A 14280-nucleotide genomic window follows, 5' to 3' on the forward strand; every position below is an offset into this window, starting at 1 on the left:
GCACTGCACGCTACGCACCTCTCCCAGCATGCACTGCACGCTACGCACCTCTCCCAGCATGCACTGCACGCTACGCACCTCTCCCAGCATGCACTGCACGCTACGCACCTCTCCCAGCATGCACTGCACGCTACGCACCTCTCCCAGCATGCACTGCACGCTACGCACCTCTCCCAGCATGCACTACACACCTCTCCCAGCATGCACTGCACACTACGCACCTCTCCCAGCACGCACTGCACACTATGTACAACTCCCAGCACGCACTGCACCCTATGTACCTCTCCCAGCATGCACTGCACACTACGCACCTCTCCCAGCATGCACTGCACACTACGCACCTCTCCCAGCATGCACTACACGCTATGCACCTCTCCCAGCATGCACTACACGCTACGCACCTCTCCCAGCATGCACTGCACGCTACGCACCTCTCCCAGCATGCACTGCACACTACGCACCTCTCCCAGCATGCACTGCACGCTACGCACCTCTCCCAGCATGCACTGCACGCTACGCACCTCTCCCAGCATGCACTGCACGCTACGCACCTCTCCCAGCATGCACTGCACGCTACGCACCTCTCCCAGCACGCACTGCACACTATGTACAACTCCCAGCACGCACTGCACCCTATGTACCTCTCCCAGCATGCATTGCACATTACACACCTCTGCCAGCACACACTGCACACTATGTACCTCTCCCAGCATGCATTGCACACGACACAGCTCACCCAGCATGCACTGCACACTATGTACCTCTCCCAGCATGCATTTCACACTACACACCTCTCCCAGCATGCACTGCACATTACACACCTCTCCCAGTATGCACTGCACACTACACACCTCTCCCAGCATGCACTGCACACTACGCACCTCTCCCAGCATGCACTGCACACTACGCACCTCTCCCAGCATGCACTGCACACTACGCACCTCTCCCAGCATGCACTGCACACTACGCACCTCTCCCAGCACGCACTGCACACTACGCACCTCTCCCAGCATGCACTGCACATTACACACCTCTCCCAGCACACCATGTACTTCTCCCAGCACGCACTGCACCCTATGTACCTCTCCCAGCATGCATTGCACATTACACACCTCTGCCAGCACACACTGCACACTATGTACCTCTCCCAGCATGCATTTCACACTACACACCTCTCCCAGCACACTATGTACCTCTCCCAGCACGCACTGCACACTACACACATCTCCCAGCATACACTGCACACTACGCACCTCTCCCACCATGCACTGCACACTATGCACCTCTCCCAGCATGCACTGCACACTACGCACCTCTCCCTGCCTTCTAGTTTTTGGAGATAGGCTGAAGAAATTATGCAGGACAGAGAGTTCACTGCTGAGCAGAATGTTGTCCTTCTCCAGGATGTATTGCTTCAGCAGAGGGGAGACCTCATCACCAAACAGGGCCTGGTTATCCTGCCAGATCTGCCGCTTCACCTCCACCGCACAGGCTTTGTACAGATCCTTGTCTGCCATCACCAGCTTCAGCTTTTTCTCCGGAACCTTCCGGACAAGACAGAAAGATCAGGAGAGACATTCCTCAGTGAATGAAGTTTAAAAACTTGAGTACCAGCAGTCTCTAGCCCCAGAAGGACCAGAGACTGCTGGTACAATAAACGGGTCTCACCGCTGTCACGCAGCAGGAACCAGTCGCTCTCCCGCCACTGAAATCGTCGCTATGGCAGCAGGGAGATGTACTCACAGCGACGCACTACAGTTCTGGGCAGGGATCGCAGAAGAGGGATTCCGTGAAGTGCAGCCAGCTGCAGCTGGGATGGTGATCATCACAGGAACGGGGGCTACATGAGCAAGCAATAGCACGCCCCCTTAGGGCTGGGTAAGAGGAAGATTACGCTGCACAACATCCTTGGCCAGATGTGTTGCCATGGCAATGGCTGACATCACTTATAAATGGACCGAACTACACAGCTTTCAGTGATCTAAAAAGAACACTGTACACACAGCAGACTGACCTTTGGAAGGTGCTTCATCACACACATCACCACCGGCTGGATAGACGGCATCTTCACCAACGCAAAACATTTCTCCAACAAGTCCTCCAACTTACTGTACCTAAATAAACAGGAAGTGCATTCACATGGATTCCTACTTTATCTACACAACTCCAGGACACTGAAAAGTGAAACAATTATAGAATAATCTGCAGCATTTCTCCCATAGGACTCAGAGCGCATAGATATGCGTTAATACAGGGCTGCAGGCTGGAAATAGTCAGGTGTTCATAAATGCCAGACCAAACCGTTGGCTTTTGAGTTTGGACTTAAATGCTTCCAGGGATGAAGCTGTCCTGATTGGGTGTGGCAGGGAGCTCTAAAGTGTAAGGGTTGCATGACAGAAGACTGTCTCCAAAGGTTTTGAGGTGGACTCTGGGAGTGACCAAGTTATTATGCTTTTGATCTAAAATTGTGGGGTGTGATGCAGTTGCAACAAGTCCTTCGGGTATCCAGGGTCCAGACTGTGCAAGGATTTGTATGTCAATAAGCCAATCTTAAACAGAATTCTCCATTTTACTGGTAGCCAGGGGAGTGAGAAAAGTGTTGGTGTTATGTGGCAATGGCGGGGTTGGCTAGTTAACAGCATTGCAGCGTCATTCTGTACTAACTGCAGGCGGCACAGGTCTCTGTGTGGAAGGCCTGTATAGAGAACATTGCAGTAGTCCAGCCTTGATGTAATGAAGGCATGAACTAGGGCTGGAAGATCCATTGGAGGTATGAGGTGCTTAACCTTTGCAATATTCCTTAGGTGAAAGAAGGAATGTTTCACAATAGCTGAGATTTGATTCCTGAAGCTTAATTTCCCATCAATCAGTACATCCAGGCTGCGCACAAAGTTCAGGGCCGAGCTTCCTATCCTTAGTGGTGCTGCACACAGTCTGAGCTGTTCAGGTCTGAGCTTCCTATCCTTAGTGGTGCTGCACACAGTCTGAGCTGTACAGGTCTGAGCTTCCTATCCTTAGTGGTGCTGCACAGTCTGAGCTGTTCAGGTCTGAGCTTCCTATCCTTACTGGTGCTGCACACAGTCTGAGCTGTTCAGGTCTGAGCTCCCTATCCTTAGTGGTGCTGCACACAGTCTGAGCTGTTCAGGTCTGAGCTTCCTATCCTTAGTGGTGCTGTACACAGTCTGAGCAGTTCAGGTCTGAGCTTCCTATCCTTAGTGGTGCTGCACACAGTCTGAGCTGTTCAGGTCTGAGCTCCCTATCCTTACTGGTGCTGCACACAGTCTGAGCTGTTCAGGTCTGAGCTTCCTATCCTTAGTGGTGCTGCACACAGTCTGAGCTGGTCAGGTCTGAGCTCCCTATCCTTAGTGGTGCTGCACACAGTCTGAGCTGGTCAGGTCTGAGCTTCCTATCCTTAGTGGTGCTGCACACATTCTGAGCTGTTCAGGTCTGAGCTTCCTATCCTTAGTGGTGCTGCACACAGTCTGAGCTGTTCAGGTCTGAGCTCCCTATCCTTACTGGTGCTGCACACAGTCTGAGCTGTTCAGGTCTGAGCTTCCTATCCTTAGTGGTGCTGCACACAGTCTGAGCTGGTCAGGTCTGAGCTCCCTATCCTTAGTGGTGCTGCACACAGTCTGAGCTGTTCAGGTCTGAGCTTCCTATCCTTACTGGTGCTGCACACAGTCTGAGCTGTTCAGGTCTGAGCTCCCTATCCTTAGTGGTGCTGCACACAGTCTGAGCTCTTCAGGTCTGAGCTCCCTATCCTTAGTGGTGCTGCACACAGTCTGAGCTCCCTATCCTTAGTGGTGCTGCACACATTCTGAGCTGTTCAGATCTGAGCTTCCTATCCTTAGTGGTGCTGCACACAGTCTGAGCTGTTCAGGTCTGAGCTCCCTATCCTTACTGGTGCTGCACACAGTCTGAGCTGTTCAGGTCTGAGCTTCCTATCCTTAGTGGTGCTGCACACAAAGTCTGAGATGTTCAGGTCCGAGCTTCCTATCCTTAGTGGTGCTGCACACACAGTCTGAGCTGTTCAGGTCTGAGCTTCCTATCCTTAGTGGTGCTGCACATAGTCTGAGCTGTTCAGGTCTGAGCTCCCTATCCTTAGTGGTGCTGCGCACAGTCTGAGCTGTTCAGGTCTGAGCTACCTATCCTTAGTGGTGCTGCACACACAGTCTGAGCTGTTCAGGTCTGAGCTTCCTATCCTTAGTGATGCTGCGCACAGTCTGAGCTGTTCAGGTCTGAGCTTCCTATCCTTAGTGGTGCTGCACACAGTCTGAGCTGTTCAGGTTTGAGCTCTCTATCCTTAGTGGTGCTGCACACAGTCTGAGCTGTTCAGGTCTGAGCTTCCTATCCTTAGTGGTGCCGCACACACAGTCTGAGCTGTTCATGTCTGAGCTTCCTATCCTTAGTGGTGCTGCACACAGTCTGAGCTGTTCAGGTTTGAGCTTTCTATCCTTAGTGGTGCTGCACACAGTCAGAGCTGGTCAGGTCTGAGCTCCCTATCCTTAGTGGTGCTGCACACAGTCTGAGCTGTATAGGTCTGAGCTTCCTATCCTTAGTGATGCTGCGCACAGTCTGAGCTGTTCAGGTCTGAGCTTCCTATCCTTAGTGGTGCTGCACACAGTCTGAGCTGTTCAGGTCTGAGCTCCCTATCCTTAGTGATGCTGCACACAGTCTGAGCTGTTCAGGTCTGAGCTTCCTATCCTTAGTGGTGCTGCACACAGTCTGAGCTGTTCAGGTCTGAGCTTCCTATCCTTAGTGGTGCTGCACACAGTCTGAGCTGTTCAGGTTTGAGCTTTCTATCCTTAGTGGTGCTGCACACACAGTCTGAGCTGGTCAGGTCTGAGCTTCCTATCCTTAGTGGTGCTGCACACAGTCTGAGCTGTTCAGGTCTGAGCTTCCTATCCTTAGTGGTGCTGCACACAGTCAGAGCTGTTCAGGTCCGAGCTTGCTATCCTTAGTGGTGCTGGTTGAGACTGGGGCTGCTTTGCAGTCGATCACTGACGTTCAATAATAAGAGCATCACTTCTGGCAGCATTTAATTTTAGCCAATCCACTCCTGAAGCTCAGCTAAGCACGTGTTTATTTGTGGGGTAGGGTTGGTGACGCCAGGTTTGAATGATACATAGAGCTGGATGTCATCAGCATAGCAATGATATGTCAGGCCATATGGTGAACAGTAAAGGGGATAGTATCGCGCCCTGGTGTACACCATATTTTATTAATACAGGGCTGGAGAGGAAGGGCCCCTAGGCCACCCTTTGTGTTCTGCCATCCAGGAAGGAGTTGAACCACTGGAGAAATAAGCCATCTATGCCACAGTACTCTTGTAGCCTGTTATGCAAGATTTCATGATTATTTGTGTCAAAAGCCGCTGAGAGGTCGAGCAAAATCAGGATGGAACATCGACCCCTGTCTCTTGCCATGAGCAGATCGTTGCAGATATGTGTGAGGGCGATTTCACAGCTGTGAGGTTTCCTTAAAGAGAATCTGTACTCTAATATTCTTACAATAAAAAGCATACCATTCTATTCATTATTTTCTCCTGTGCCCCTCTGTGCTGTTTCTGCCACTCTCTGCTGCAATCCTGGCTTGTAATTGCCAGTTTTATGCAGTGTTTACAAACAAACTAACCAGCTTCTAATAGGCTCAGCTAAGCATAGTGTGTGAGTCATTCAGAGTGTGCAGGGGGCCTGCAGAGGGTGTGTATCGCTTCTACCAATCACAAGCAGCCCTGCACATTCCACACAATCAAGCTTTAGCCCGACAAACAGGACAGAGGAAAGATACATTGATTTATTACAGAGACAGTGCAGTTAGGAAAGACTGCAGTAAGCCAGAGCAGATTAGAACAGGCATAGGAACTTATAGGATAGAAGAACTAAGGCTGAAAAAATTGTTACAGAGTCTCTTTAAGACAGATTAAGGAGGGTCAAGGATGCAGTTTCTGGAGAGCCTGGCTTCCAGTTGGAGATAAGACGGCCTTTTCAATAACTTTCCCCAGAAAGGGCAGGTTGGAGAAAGGCCTGTAGCTGGGCAGAGCATCTGGGTGTAAAAGGATGCTTCCTTGAGTATCAGATTGATTGCTTCTCTTATGGTGGCCATACATGGTAACATTTTTTCATACAATCTTACCATTTCTATGTAATATAAGGGAACTGCCTAAATTATCCTTTCAGTATATTCACTTAATTTACCCTTGTACTACATAGAAATCGTAAGATTGTATGAAAAAATTGTACCATGTATGGCCACCATTAGACAGATCGGAAACCTCCCTTCTTGTAAAGAACAGTTGACTGTTTTGTGGAATGCCGGTGTGAATAGCTCAGGGCATTTCAATATGAACTTAGTTGGGCCAGAGTCCAGGTCGCAGGTAGTCTGGCGAAGGTTTCAGAGGATATCTAAGATGTCTTCTTCAGTAATGATGCAGAATTTCAGTCAGGAACTCCAAAATCACAATACATTACAAAACTGCTTGAAATCTCGATTTAATTGCAGTTTTGCTGCCCACAAGTTCCTTCTAAAAAGAAGGGCAGATAGGTTAGCTGTGGGCACAGTAATAGAGGTCAGATGTGTTAGCTGTGGGCACAGTTAGAGGGCAGATAGGTTAGCCATAATAAGGGACAAATCAGTCCCCTGTGGGCACAGTAATAGGGGGCAGATCAGTCCCCTGTGGGCACAGTAATAGGGGGCAGATCAGTCACCTATGGGTGCAGTTACAGAAGGCACATAAGTTAGCTGTGGGCACAGTTACAGAGGGCACATAAGTTAGCTGTGGGCACAGTTACAGAGGGCACATAAGTTAGCTGTGGGCACATAAGTTAGCTGTGGGCACAGTTACAGAGGGCACCAGTTAGCTGTGGGCACAGTTACAGAGGGCACCAGTTAGCTGTGGGCACAGTTACAGAGGGCACCAGTTAGCTGTGGGCACAGTTACAGAGGGCACCAGTTAGCTGTGGGCACAGTTACAGAGGGCACCAGTTAGCTGTGGGCACAGTTACAGAGGGCACCAGTTAGCTGTGGGCACAGTTACAGAGGGCACCAGTTAGCTGTGGGCACAGTTACAGAGGGCACCAGTTAGCTGTGGGCACAGTTACAGAGGGCACCAGTTAGCTGTGGGCACAGTTACAGAGGGCACCAGTTAGCTGTGGGCACAGTTACAGAGGGCACCAGTTAGCTGTGGGCACAGTTACAGAGGGCACCAGTTAGCTGTGGGCACAGTTACAGAGGGCACCAGTTAGCTGTGGGCACCAGTTAGCTGTGGGCACAGTAATAGGGGGCAGATAGTCCGCTGTGGGCACAGTAATAGGGGGCAGATCGGTCTCCTGTGGGCACAGTAATAGGGGGCAGATGGGTCCCCTGTGGTCTCAGTAATAAGGGGCCGTTGGGTTAGCTGGGGGCACAAGTCTCACCGATCCTCGTCTTTCCCTTCAGATGCAATCACTGACACTCTCTCCAGCAGCTTCTCTCGAAGTTCATCAAACACAGTCTGGTGGAATTCCAGCCGGGGGATGCTGTGCAGATCCAGAAACGGAAGCGCTGACTGCAGGGATGGCAGCAGGACCCCATTCTCTGTCTACAACGAGAAATGCCAGAGAGCGGTTATCCTGCTGACAGATGATAAACAGCAGCTACTCCTAATATGTGCAAATATTGAGGTGCCAGCAGAGGAAGGGGTGCCCAGGGGTCTCATAATATTCACAAATACTGAGGGGTGGGGTGCAGCAGGTGGAGGGGCAGAGGAGGCTAGTATATTATAAGGGGTGAGGTGCAGCAGGGGAAGGAGACAATACAGGGAGCAGAGATGGGTGGGGAGGGTATAATTGGAAGGGTGGTGGTTACTGGAGGGGCTGAGGGCAGTACATATGGGGGCGTGGCCCTGTGTTGGAGCATAAACAGAGGGGAATATGGGCGGGCTAGTGTGGGAGGAGTGTTACCTGGGTGAGGGCAGTACAAAGGGGGAGTGGTCCTGGGTAGGAGCATACACAGAGTGGCAAGGGCATAGCAATAGCAGCTTAAATGGGGCCCTGGAGCAGAGGGGGGCCCAGTGGGTTCTTAATGTAATTCCCCCAGGTATTATCTGGAGGAGGGACTGAGGGCAGTACAGAGGGAGCGTGGTCCTGAGTCAGAGCATACAGAGGGGTATACAGGGGGCTAGTGTGTGGGGCGGTATTACCTGGGTGAGGGGCTGAGGGCAGTGCAGTGGGCGTGATCCTGAGTCAGAGCATACACAGAGGGGTATACAGGGGGCCAGTGTGTGGGGCGGTATTACCTGGGGGAGGGGCTGAGGGCAGTACAGGGGGCCTGGCTTAGTGCAGGGAATAATCCTGAGTCAGAGCATACACAGAGGGGTATACAGGGGGCCAGTGTGTGGGGCAGTGTTACCTGGGGGAGGGGCTGAGGGCAGTACAGAGGGGTCGTGGTCCTGAGTCAGAGCATACACAGAGGGGTATACAGGGGGCTAGTGTGTGGGGCGGTATTACCTGGGGGAGGGGCTGAGGGCAGTGCAGTGGGCGTGATCCTGTGTCACAGCATACACAGAGGGGTATACAGGGGGCCAGTGTGTGGGGCGGTGTTACCTGGGGGAGGAGCTGAGAGCAGTACAGGGGGCATGGCTCAGTGCAGGGCATGGTCCTGTGTCAGAGCATAGACAGAGGGGTATACAGGAGGCCAGTGTGTGGGGTGGTATTACCTGGGGGAGGGGCTGAGGGCAGTACAGAGGGGTCGTGGTCCTGAGTCAGAGCATACACAGAGGGGTATACAGGGGGCTAGTGTGTGGGGTGGTATTACCTGGGGGAGGGGCTGAGGGCAGTACAGAGGGGGCGTGATCCTGAGTCAGAGCATACACAGAGGGGTATACAGGGGGCCAGTGTGTGGGGCAGTGTTACCTGGGGGAGGGGCTGAGGGCAGTACAGAGGGGTCGTGGTCCTGAGTCAGAGCATACACAGAGGGGTATACAGGGGGCCAGTGTGTGGGGCAGTGTTACCTGGGGGAGGGGCTGAGGGCAGTACAGAGGGGTCGTGGTCCTGAGTCAGAGCATACACAGAGGGGTATACAGGGGGCTAGTGTGTGGGGTGGTATTACCTGGGGGAGGGGCTGAGGGCAGTACAGAGGGGGCGTGATCCTGAGTCAGAGCATACACAGAGGGGTATACAGGGGGCCAGTGTGTGGGGTGGTATTACCTGGGGGAGGGGCTGAGGGCAGTACAGAGGGGGCGTGATCCTGAGTCAGAGCATACACAGAGGGGTATACAGGGGGCCAGTGTGTGGGGCGGTGTTACCTGGGGGAGGAGCTGAGAGCAGTACAGGGGGCATGGCTCAGTGCAGGGCATGGTCCTGTGTCAGAGCATAGACAGAGGGGTATACAGGAGGCCAGTGTGTGGGGTGGTATTACCTGGGGGAGGGGCTGAGGGCAGTACAGAGGGGGCGTGGTCCTGTGTCAGAGCATAGACAGAGGGGTATACAGGAGGCCAGTGTGTGGGGTGGTATTACCTGGGGGAGGGGCTGAGGGCAGTACAGAGGGGGCGTGGTCCTGTGTCAGAGCATAGACAGAGGGGTATACAGGGGGCCAGTGTGTGGGGCGGTGTTACCTGGGGGAGGAGCTGAGAGCAGTACAGGGGGCATGGCTCAGTGCAGGGCATGGTCCTGTGTCAGAGCATAGACAGAGGGGTATACAGGAGGCCAGTGTGTGGGGTGGTATTACCTGGGGGAGGGGCTGAGGACAGTACAGAGGGGGCGTGGTCCTGTGTCAGAGCATAGACAGAGGGGTATACAGGGGGCTAGTGTGTGGGGCGGTATTATCTGGGGGAGGGGCTGAGGGCAGTACAGAGGGGGCGTGTTCCTGTGTCAGAGCATACACAGAGGGGTATACAGGGGGCCAGTGTGTGGGGCGGTGTTACCTGGGGGAGGAGCTGAGAGCAGTACAGGGGGCGTGGCTCAGTGCAGGGCATGGTCCTGTGTCAGAGCATAGACAGAGGGGTATACAGGAGGCCAGTGTGTGGGGTGGTATTACCTGGGGGAGGGGCTGAGGGCAGTACAGAGGGGGCGTGGTCCTGTGTCAGAGCATACACAGAGGGGTATACAGGGGGCTAGTGTGTGGGGCGGTATTATCTGGGGGAGGGGCTGAGGGCAGTACAGAGGGGGCGTGGTCCTGTGTCAGAGCATAGACAGAGGGGTATACAGGGGGCCAGTGTGTGGGGCGGTATTACCTGGGGGAGGGGCTGAGGGCAGTACAGAGGGGGCGTGGTCCTGTGTCAGAGCATAGACAGAGGGGTATACAGGCGGCCAGTGTGTGGGGCGGTATTACCTGGGGGAGGGGCTGAGGGCAGTGCAGGGGGCGTGGCTCAGTGCAGTGGGCGTCACCTGGAATTGCTCTATGGCTTTCAGAGGCTCGGTGCAGTTGGTCAGAGTCTCCTTCAGATCTTCCCCGTTAGCGATGCCAATTTCCTGCAGCCCAGCGAACATAGTCCTCCCTCGGGCTCCTCCCCCTTCTCTCCCCGGAGCTCCTCCTCCGTCTCTCCCCGGAGCTCCTCCCCCTCCTCCCGGTGGCGGCACGCGGTGTTCCAGCGCCAGTTTTATATCAAACCCGGCCACTTCCGGCACTGCGCGGAAAACCGAGCGTCATTTCCGCCCGTCGCTGTTTACACAGTCACTTCCGGTTCCTGGATAAGTGTACATCCGCTGTGCTGTCTCCATGACAACAGATCTCCAGCACACAGGGCGTGGCCTACGCCTCTCTCTGTGTGAGAGACTCCTCCTCTCCTCCAATCAGGAGGTCTTCGTTATCCCGGCTGGAGTCAGTCAGTGATGGGCGGGGCATTCTGCTGATAAGCCTCACGCGGAGCTGTGGGCGGGGCTGAGTGAATCTCAGGTGTACCCCCGGATGCAGCAGGAGGACAGAGCCCCAGAAGCAGCAGGAAGGTATACAGGGTTACATGATACATACTGCAGCTATACTCACCTGGGGCTTCTCCCAACAGTCCCTGGAGATCGCCTCCTGTGGCTGCACAGTGCTCCTGCGCTGCGCTTCAACTCTCTGCCAGCCACACACAGCACCCCAGCCACAGGAGCGGGATCAGGAGCGCATGTGCAGGAGACCATGACCCAGCCATGGGAGTACAAGCGCAGGAGACCATGACCCAGCCACACGAGCGCATGCGCAAAAGACCATGACCCAGCCACGGGAGCACGAGCGCATGCGCAGAAGACAATGGCCTAGCTATAAGAGTGCAATCACAAGTGCATGCGCAGAAGACTATGACCCAGCCACGGGAGCCTGATCACGAGCGTATGCGCAGAAGATCATGGTCCAGCCACGGTATTGGAAGCGCAGAAGACCATGACCCAGCCACGGGAGCGCGAGCACATGCGCATAAGACCATAACACAGGAGCATGATCTCGAGCTTATGCGCAGAGGACCATGCTGCGGGAACGTGATCATGAGCACATGCTCAGAAGACCATGACACGGGAGCGTGATCACGAACACATGCGCAGAGGACCATGCTGCGGGAACGTGATCATGAGCACATGCACAGAAGACCATGACACGGGAGCGTGATCACGAACACATGCGCAGAGGACCATGCTGCGGGAACGTGATCATGAGCACATGCACAGAAGACCATGACACGGGAGCGTGATCACGAACACATGCGCAGAGGACCATGCTGCAGGAATGTGATCATGAGCACATGCACAGAAGACCATGACACGGGAGCGTGATCACGAACACATGCGCAGAGGACCATGCTGCGGGAACGTGATCACGAGCAGATATGCAGAAGACCATGCCATGGGAGCGTGATCACGAACACATGCGCAGAAGACCATGCCACGGGAGCGCAGTCATGAACACGTGCAGAAGATCATGACATGGGGGCGTGATCACAACGGCATGCACAGAAGATCATGACGTGGGAGCACGAGCGCATGTGAAGAAGACCATGGTCCAGCTACGGGAACACAATTATGAGCGCATTCGCAGAAGACCATGACCCAGCCATGAGAGCGTGATCGCAAGCTCTTGCTTAACAGGCTACAAGGGTACTTTGGCATAGATGGCATTGTTCTCCGGTGGTTCAACTCCTTCCAGGCTGGCAGAACACAAAGGGTGGCCTTGGGGCCTTTCCTCTCCAACCCTGTACCACTAAAATACGGTGTACCCCATGGTGCAATACTATCCACTTTACTTTTCACCATATACATGCTGCCACTTGGAGAAATCATACACAAACATGGCCTAATATGACACCCAGCTGTAGCATTCAAACCTGACATCACAGACCCTACTACACAAATAATTGCATGCTTAGCACTAAGGATAGGAAGCTCAGACCTGAACAGCTCAGACTGTGTGTGCAGCACCACTAAGGATAGGAAGCTCAGACCTGACCAGCTCAGACTGTGTGTGCAGCACCACTAAGGATAGGAAGCTCAGACCTGAACAGCTCAGACTGTGTGCAGCACCACTAAGGATAGGAAGCTCAGACCTGAACAGCTCAGACTGTGTGCAGCACCACTAAGGATAGGAAGCTCAGACCTGAACAGCTCAGACTGTGTGCAGCACCACTAAGGATAGGAAGCTCAGACCTGAACAGCTCAGACTGTGTGCAGCACCATTAAGGATAGGAAGCTCAGACCTGAACAGCTCAGACTGTGTGTGCAGCACCACTCAGGATAGGAAGCTCAGACCTGAACAGCTCAGACTGTGTGCAGCACCACTAAGGATAGGAAGCTCCGGCCTGACCAGCTCAGACTGTGTGCAGCACCACTAAGGATAGGGAGCTCAGACCTGAACAGCTCAGACTGTGTGCAGCACCACTAAGGATAGGGAGCTCAGACCTGAACAGCTCAGACTGTGTGTGCAGCACCACTAAGGATAGGAAGCTCAGACCTGACCAGCTCAGACTGTGCGCAGCATCACTAAGGATAGGAAGCTCAGACCTGAACAGCTCAGACTGTGTGCAGCACCACTAAGGATAGGAAGCTTAGACCTGAACAGCTCAGACTGTGTGTGCAGCACCGCTAAGGATAGGAAGCTCAGACCTGAACAGCTCAGACTGTGTGCAGCACCACTAAGGATAGGGAGCTCAGACCTGAACAGCTCAGACTGTGTGTGCAGCACCACTAAGGATAGGGAGCTCAGACCTGAACAGCTCAGACTGTGTGCAGCACCACTAAGGATAGGAACCTCAGACCTGAACAGCTCAGACTGTGTGTGCAGCACCACTAAGGATAGGGAGCTCAGACCTGAACAGCTCAGACTGTGTGCAGCACCACTAAGGATAGGAAGCTCAGACCTGAACAGCTCAGACTTTGTGCAGCACCACTAAGGATAGGAAGCTCAGACCTGAACAGCTCAGACTGTGCGCAGCACCACTAAGGATAGGAAGCTCAGACCTGAACAGCTCAGACTGTGTGCAGCACCACTAAGGATAGGGAGCTCAGACCTGAACAGCTCAGACTATGTGCAGCACCACTAAGGATAGGAAGCTCAGACCTGAACAGCTCAGACTGTGTGTGCAGCACCACTAAGGATAGGGAGCTCAGACCTGAACAGCTCAGACTGTGCAGCACCACTAAGGATAGGAAGCTCAGACCTGACCAGCTCAGACTGTGTGCAGCACCACTAAGGATAGGAAGCTCAGACCTGACCAGCTCAGACTGTGTGCAGCACCACTAAGGATAGGAAGCTCAGACCTGACCAGCTCAGACTGTGTGCAGCACCACTAAGGATAGGGAGCTCAGACCTGAACAGCTCAGACTGTGTGCAGCACCACTAAGGATAGGAAGCTCAGACCTGAACAGCTCAGACTGTGTGCAGCACCACTAAGGATAGGAAGCTCAGACCTGACCAGCTCAGACTGTGTGCAGCATCACTAAGGATAGGAAGCTCAGACCTGAACAGCTCAGACTGTGTGTGCAGCACCACTAAGGATAGGAAGCTCAGACCTGAACAGCTCAGACTGTGTGCAGCACCACTAAGGATAGGGAGCTCAGACCTGAACAGCTCAGACTATGTGCAGCACCACTAAGGATCGGAAGCTCAGACCTGAACATCTCAGACTGTGTGTGCAGCACCACTAAGGATAGGAAGCTCGGACCTGAACATCTCAGACTGTGTGTGCAGCACCACTAAGGATAGGAAGCTCAGACCTGAACAGCTCAAACTGTGTGCAGCACCACTAAGGATAGGAAGCTCCGGCCTGACCAGCTCAGACTGTGTGCAGCACCACTAAGGATAGGGAGCTCAGACCTGAACAGCTCAGACTGTGTG

At 53.6% G+C, this 14280-nt stretch overlaps 2 protein-coding genes across 2 annotated transcripts in view; one reads left to right on the forward strand and one right to left on the reverse strand.

Moving 5' to 3' along the window:
- NELFB (negative elongation factor complex member B) overlaps nt 1-10605 on the reverse strand; it is a 30942-nt gene extending 20337 nt beyond the window's left edge. The window contains exons 1-4 of the mRNA XM_068249196.1: nt 10365-10605; nt 7416-7579; nt 2015-2114; nt 1314-1544 (exon numbers count right to left, since the gene is read on the reverse strand). Coding sequence (XP_068105297.1) covers nt 1314-1544; nt 2015-2114; nt 7416-7579; nt 10365-10466 — 597 coding nt within the window. The 5' untranslated portion in view covers nt 10467-10605. The remainder of the gene's footprint in view (nt 1-1313; nt 1545-2014; nt 2115-7415; nt 7580-10364) is intronic.
- Nucleotides 10606-10670: 65 nt separating this feature from the next.
- Nucleotides 10671-14280, forward strand: part of LOC137527998 (uncharacterized) — a 104080-nt gene continuing 100470 nt past the window's right edge. The window contains exon 1 of the mRNA XM_068249191.1: nt 10671-10922. The gene's annotated coding sequence lies outside the window, so the exon portion shown is untranslated. The remainder of the gene's footprint in view (nt 10923-14280) is intronic.

Source organism: Hyperolius riggenbachi, chromosome 8 (genome assembly GCF_040937935.1).
Source record: "Hyperolius riggenbachi isolate aHypRig1 chromosome 8, aHypRig1.pri, whole genome shotgun sequence".
Lineage (NCBI taxonomy): Eukaryota > Metazoa > Chordata > Amphibia > Anura > Hyperoliidae > Hyperolius > Hyperolius riggenbachi.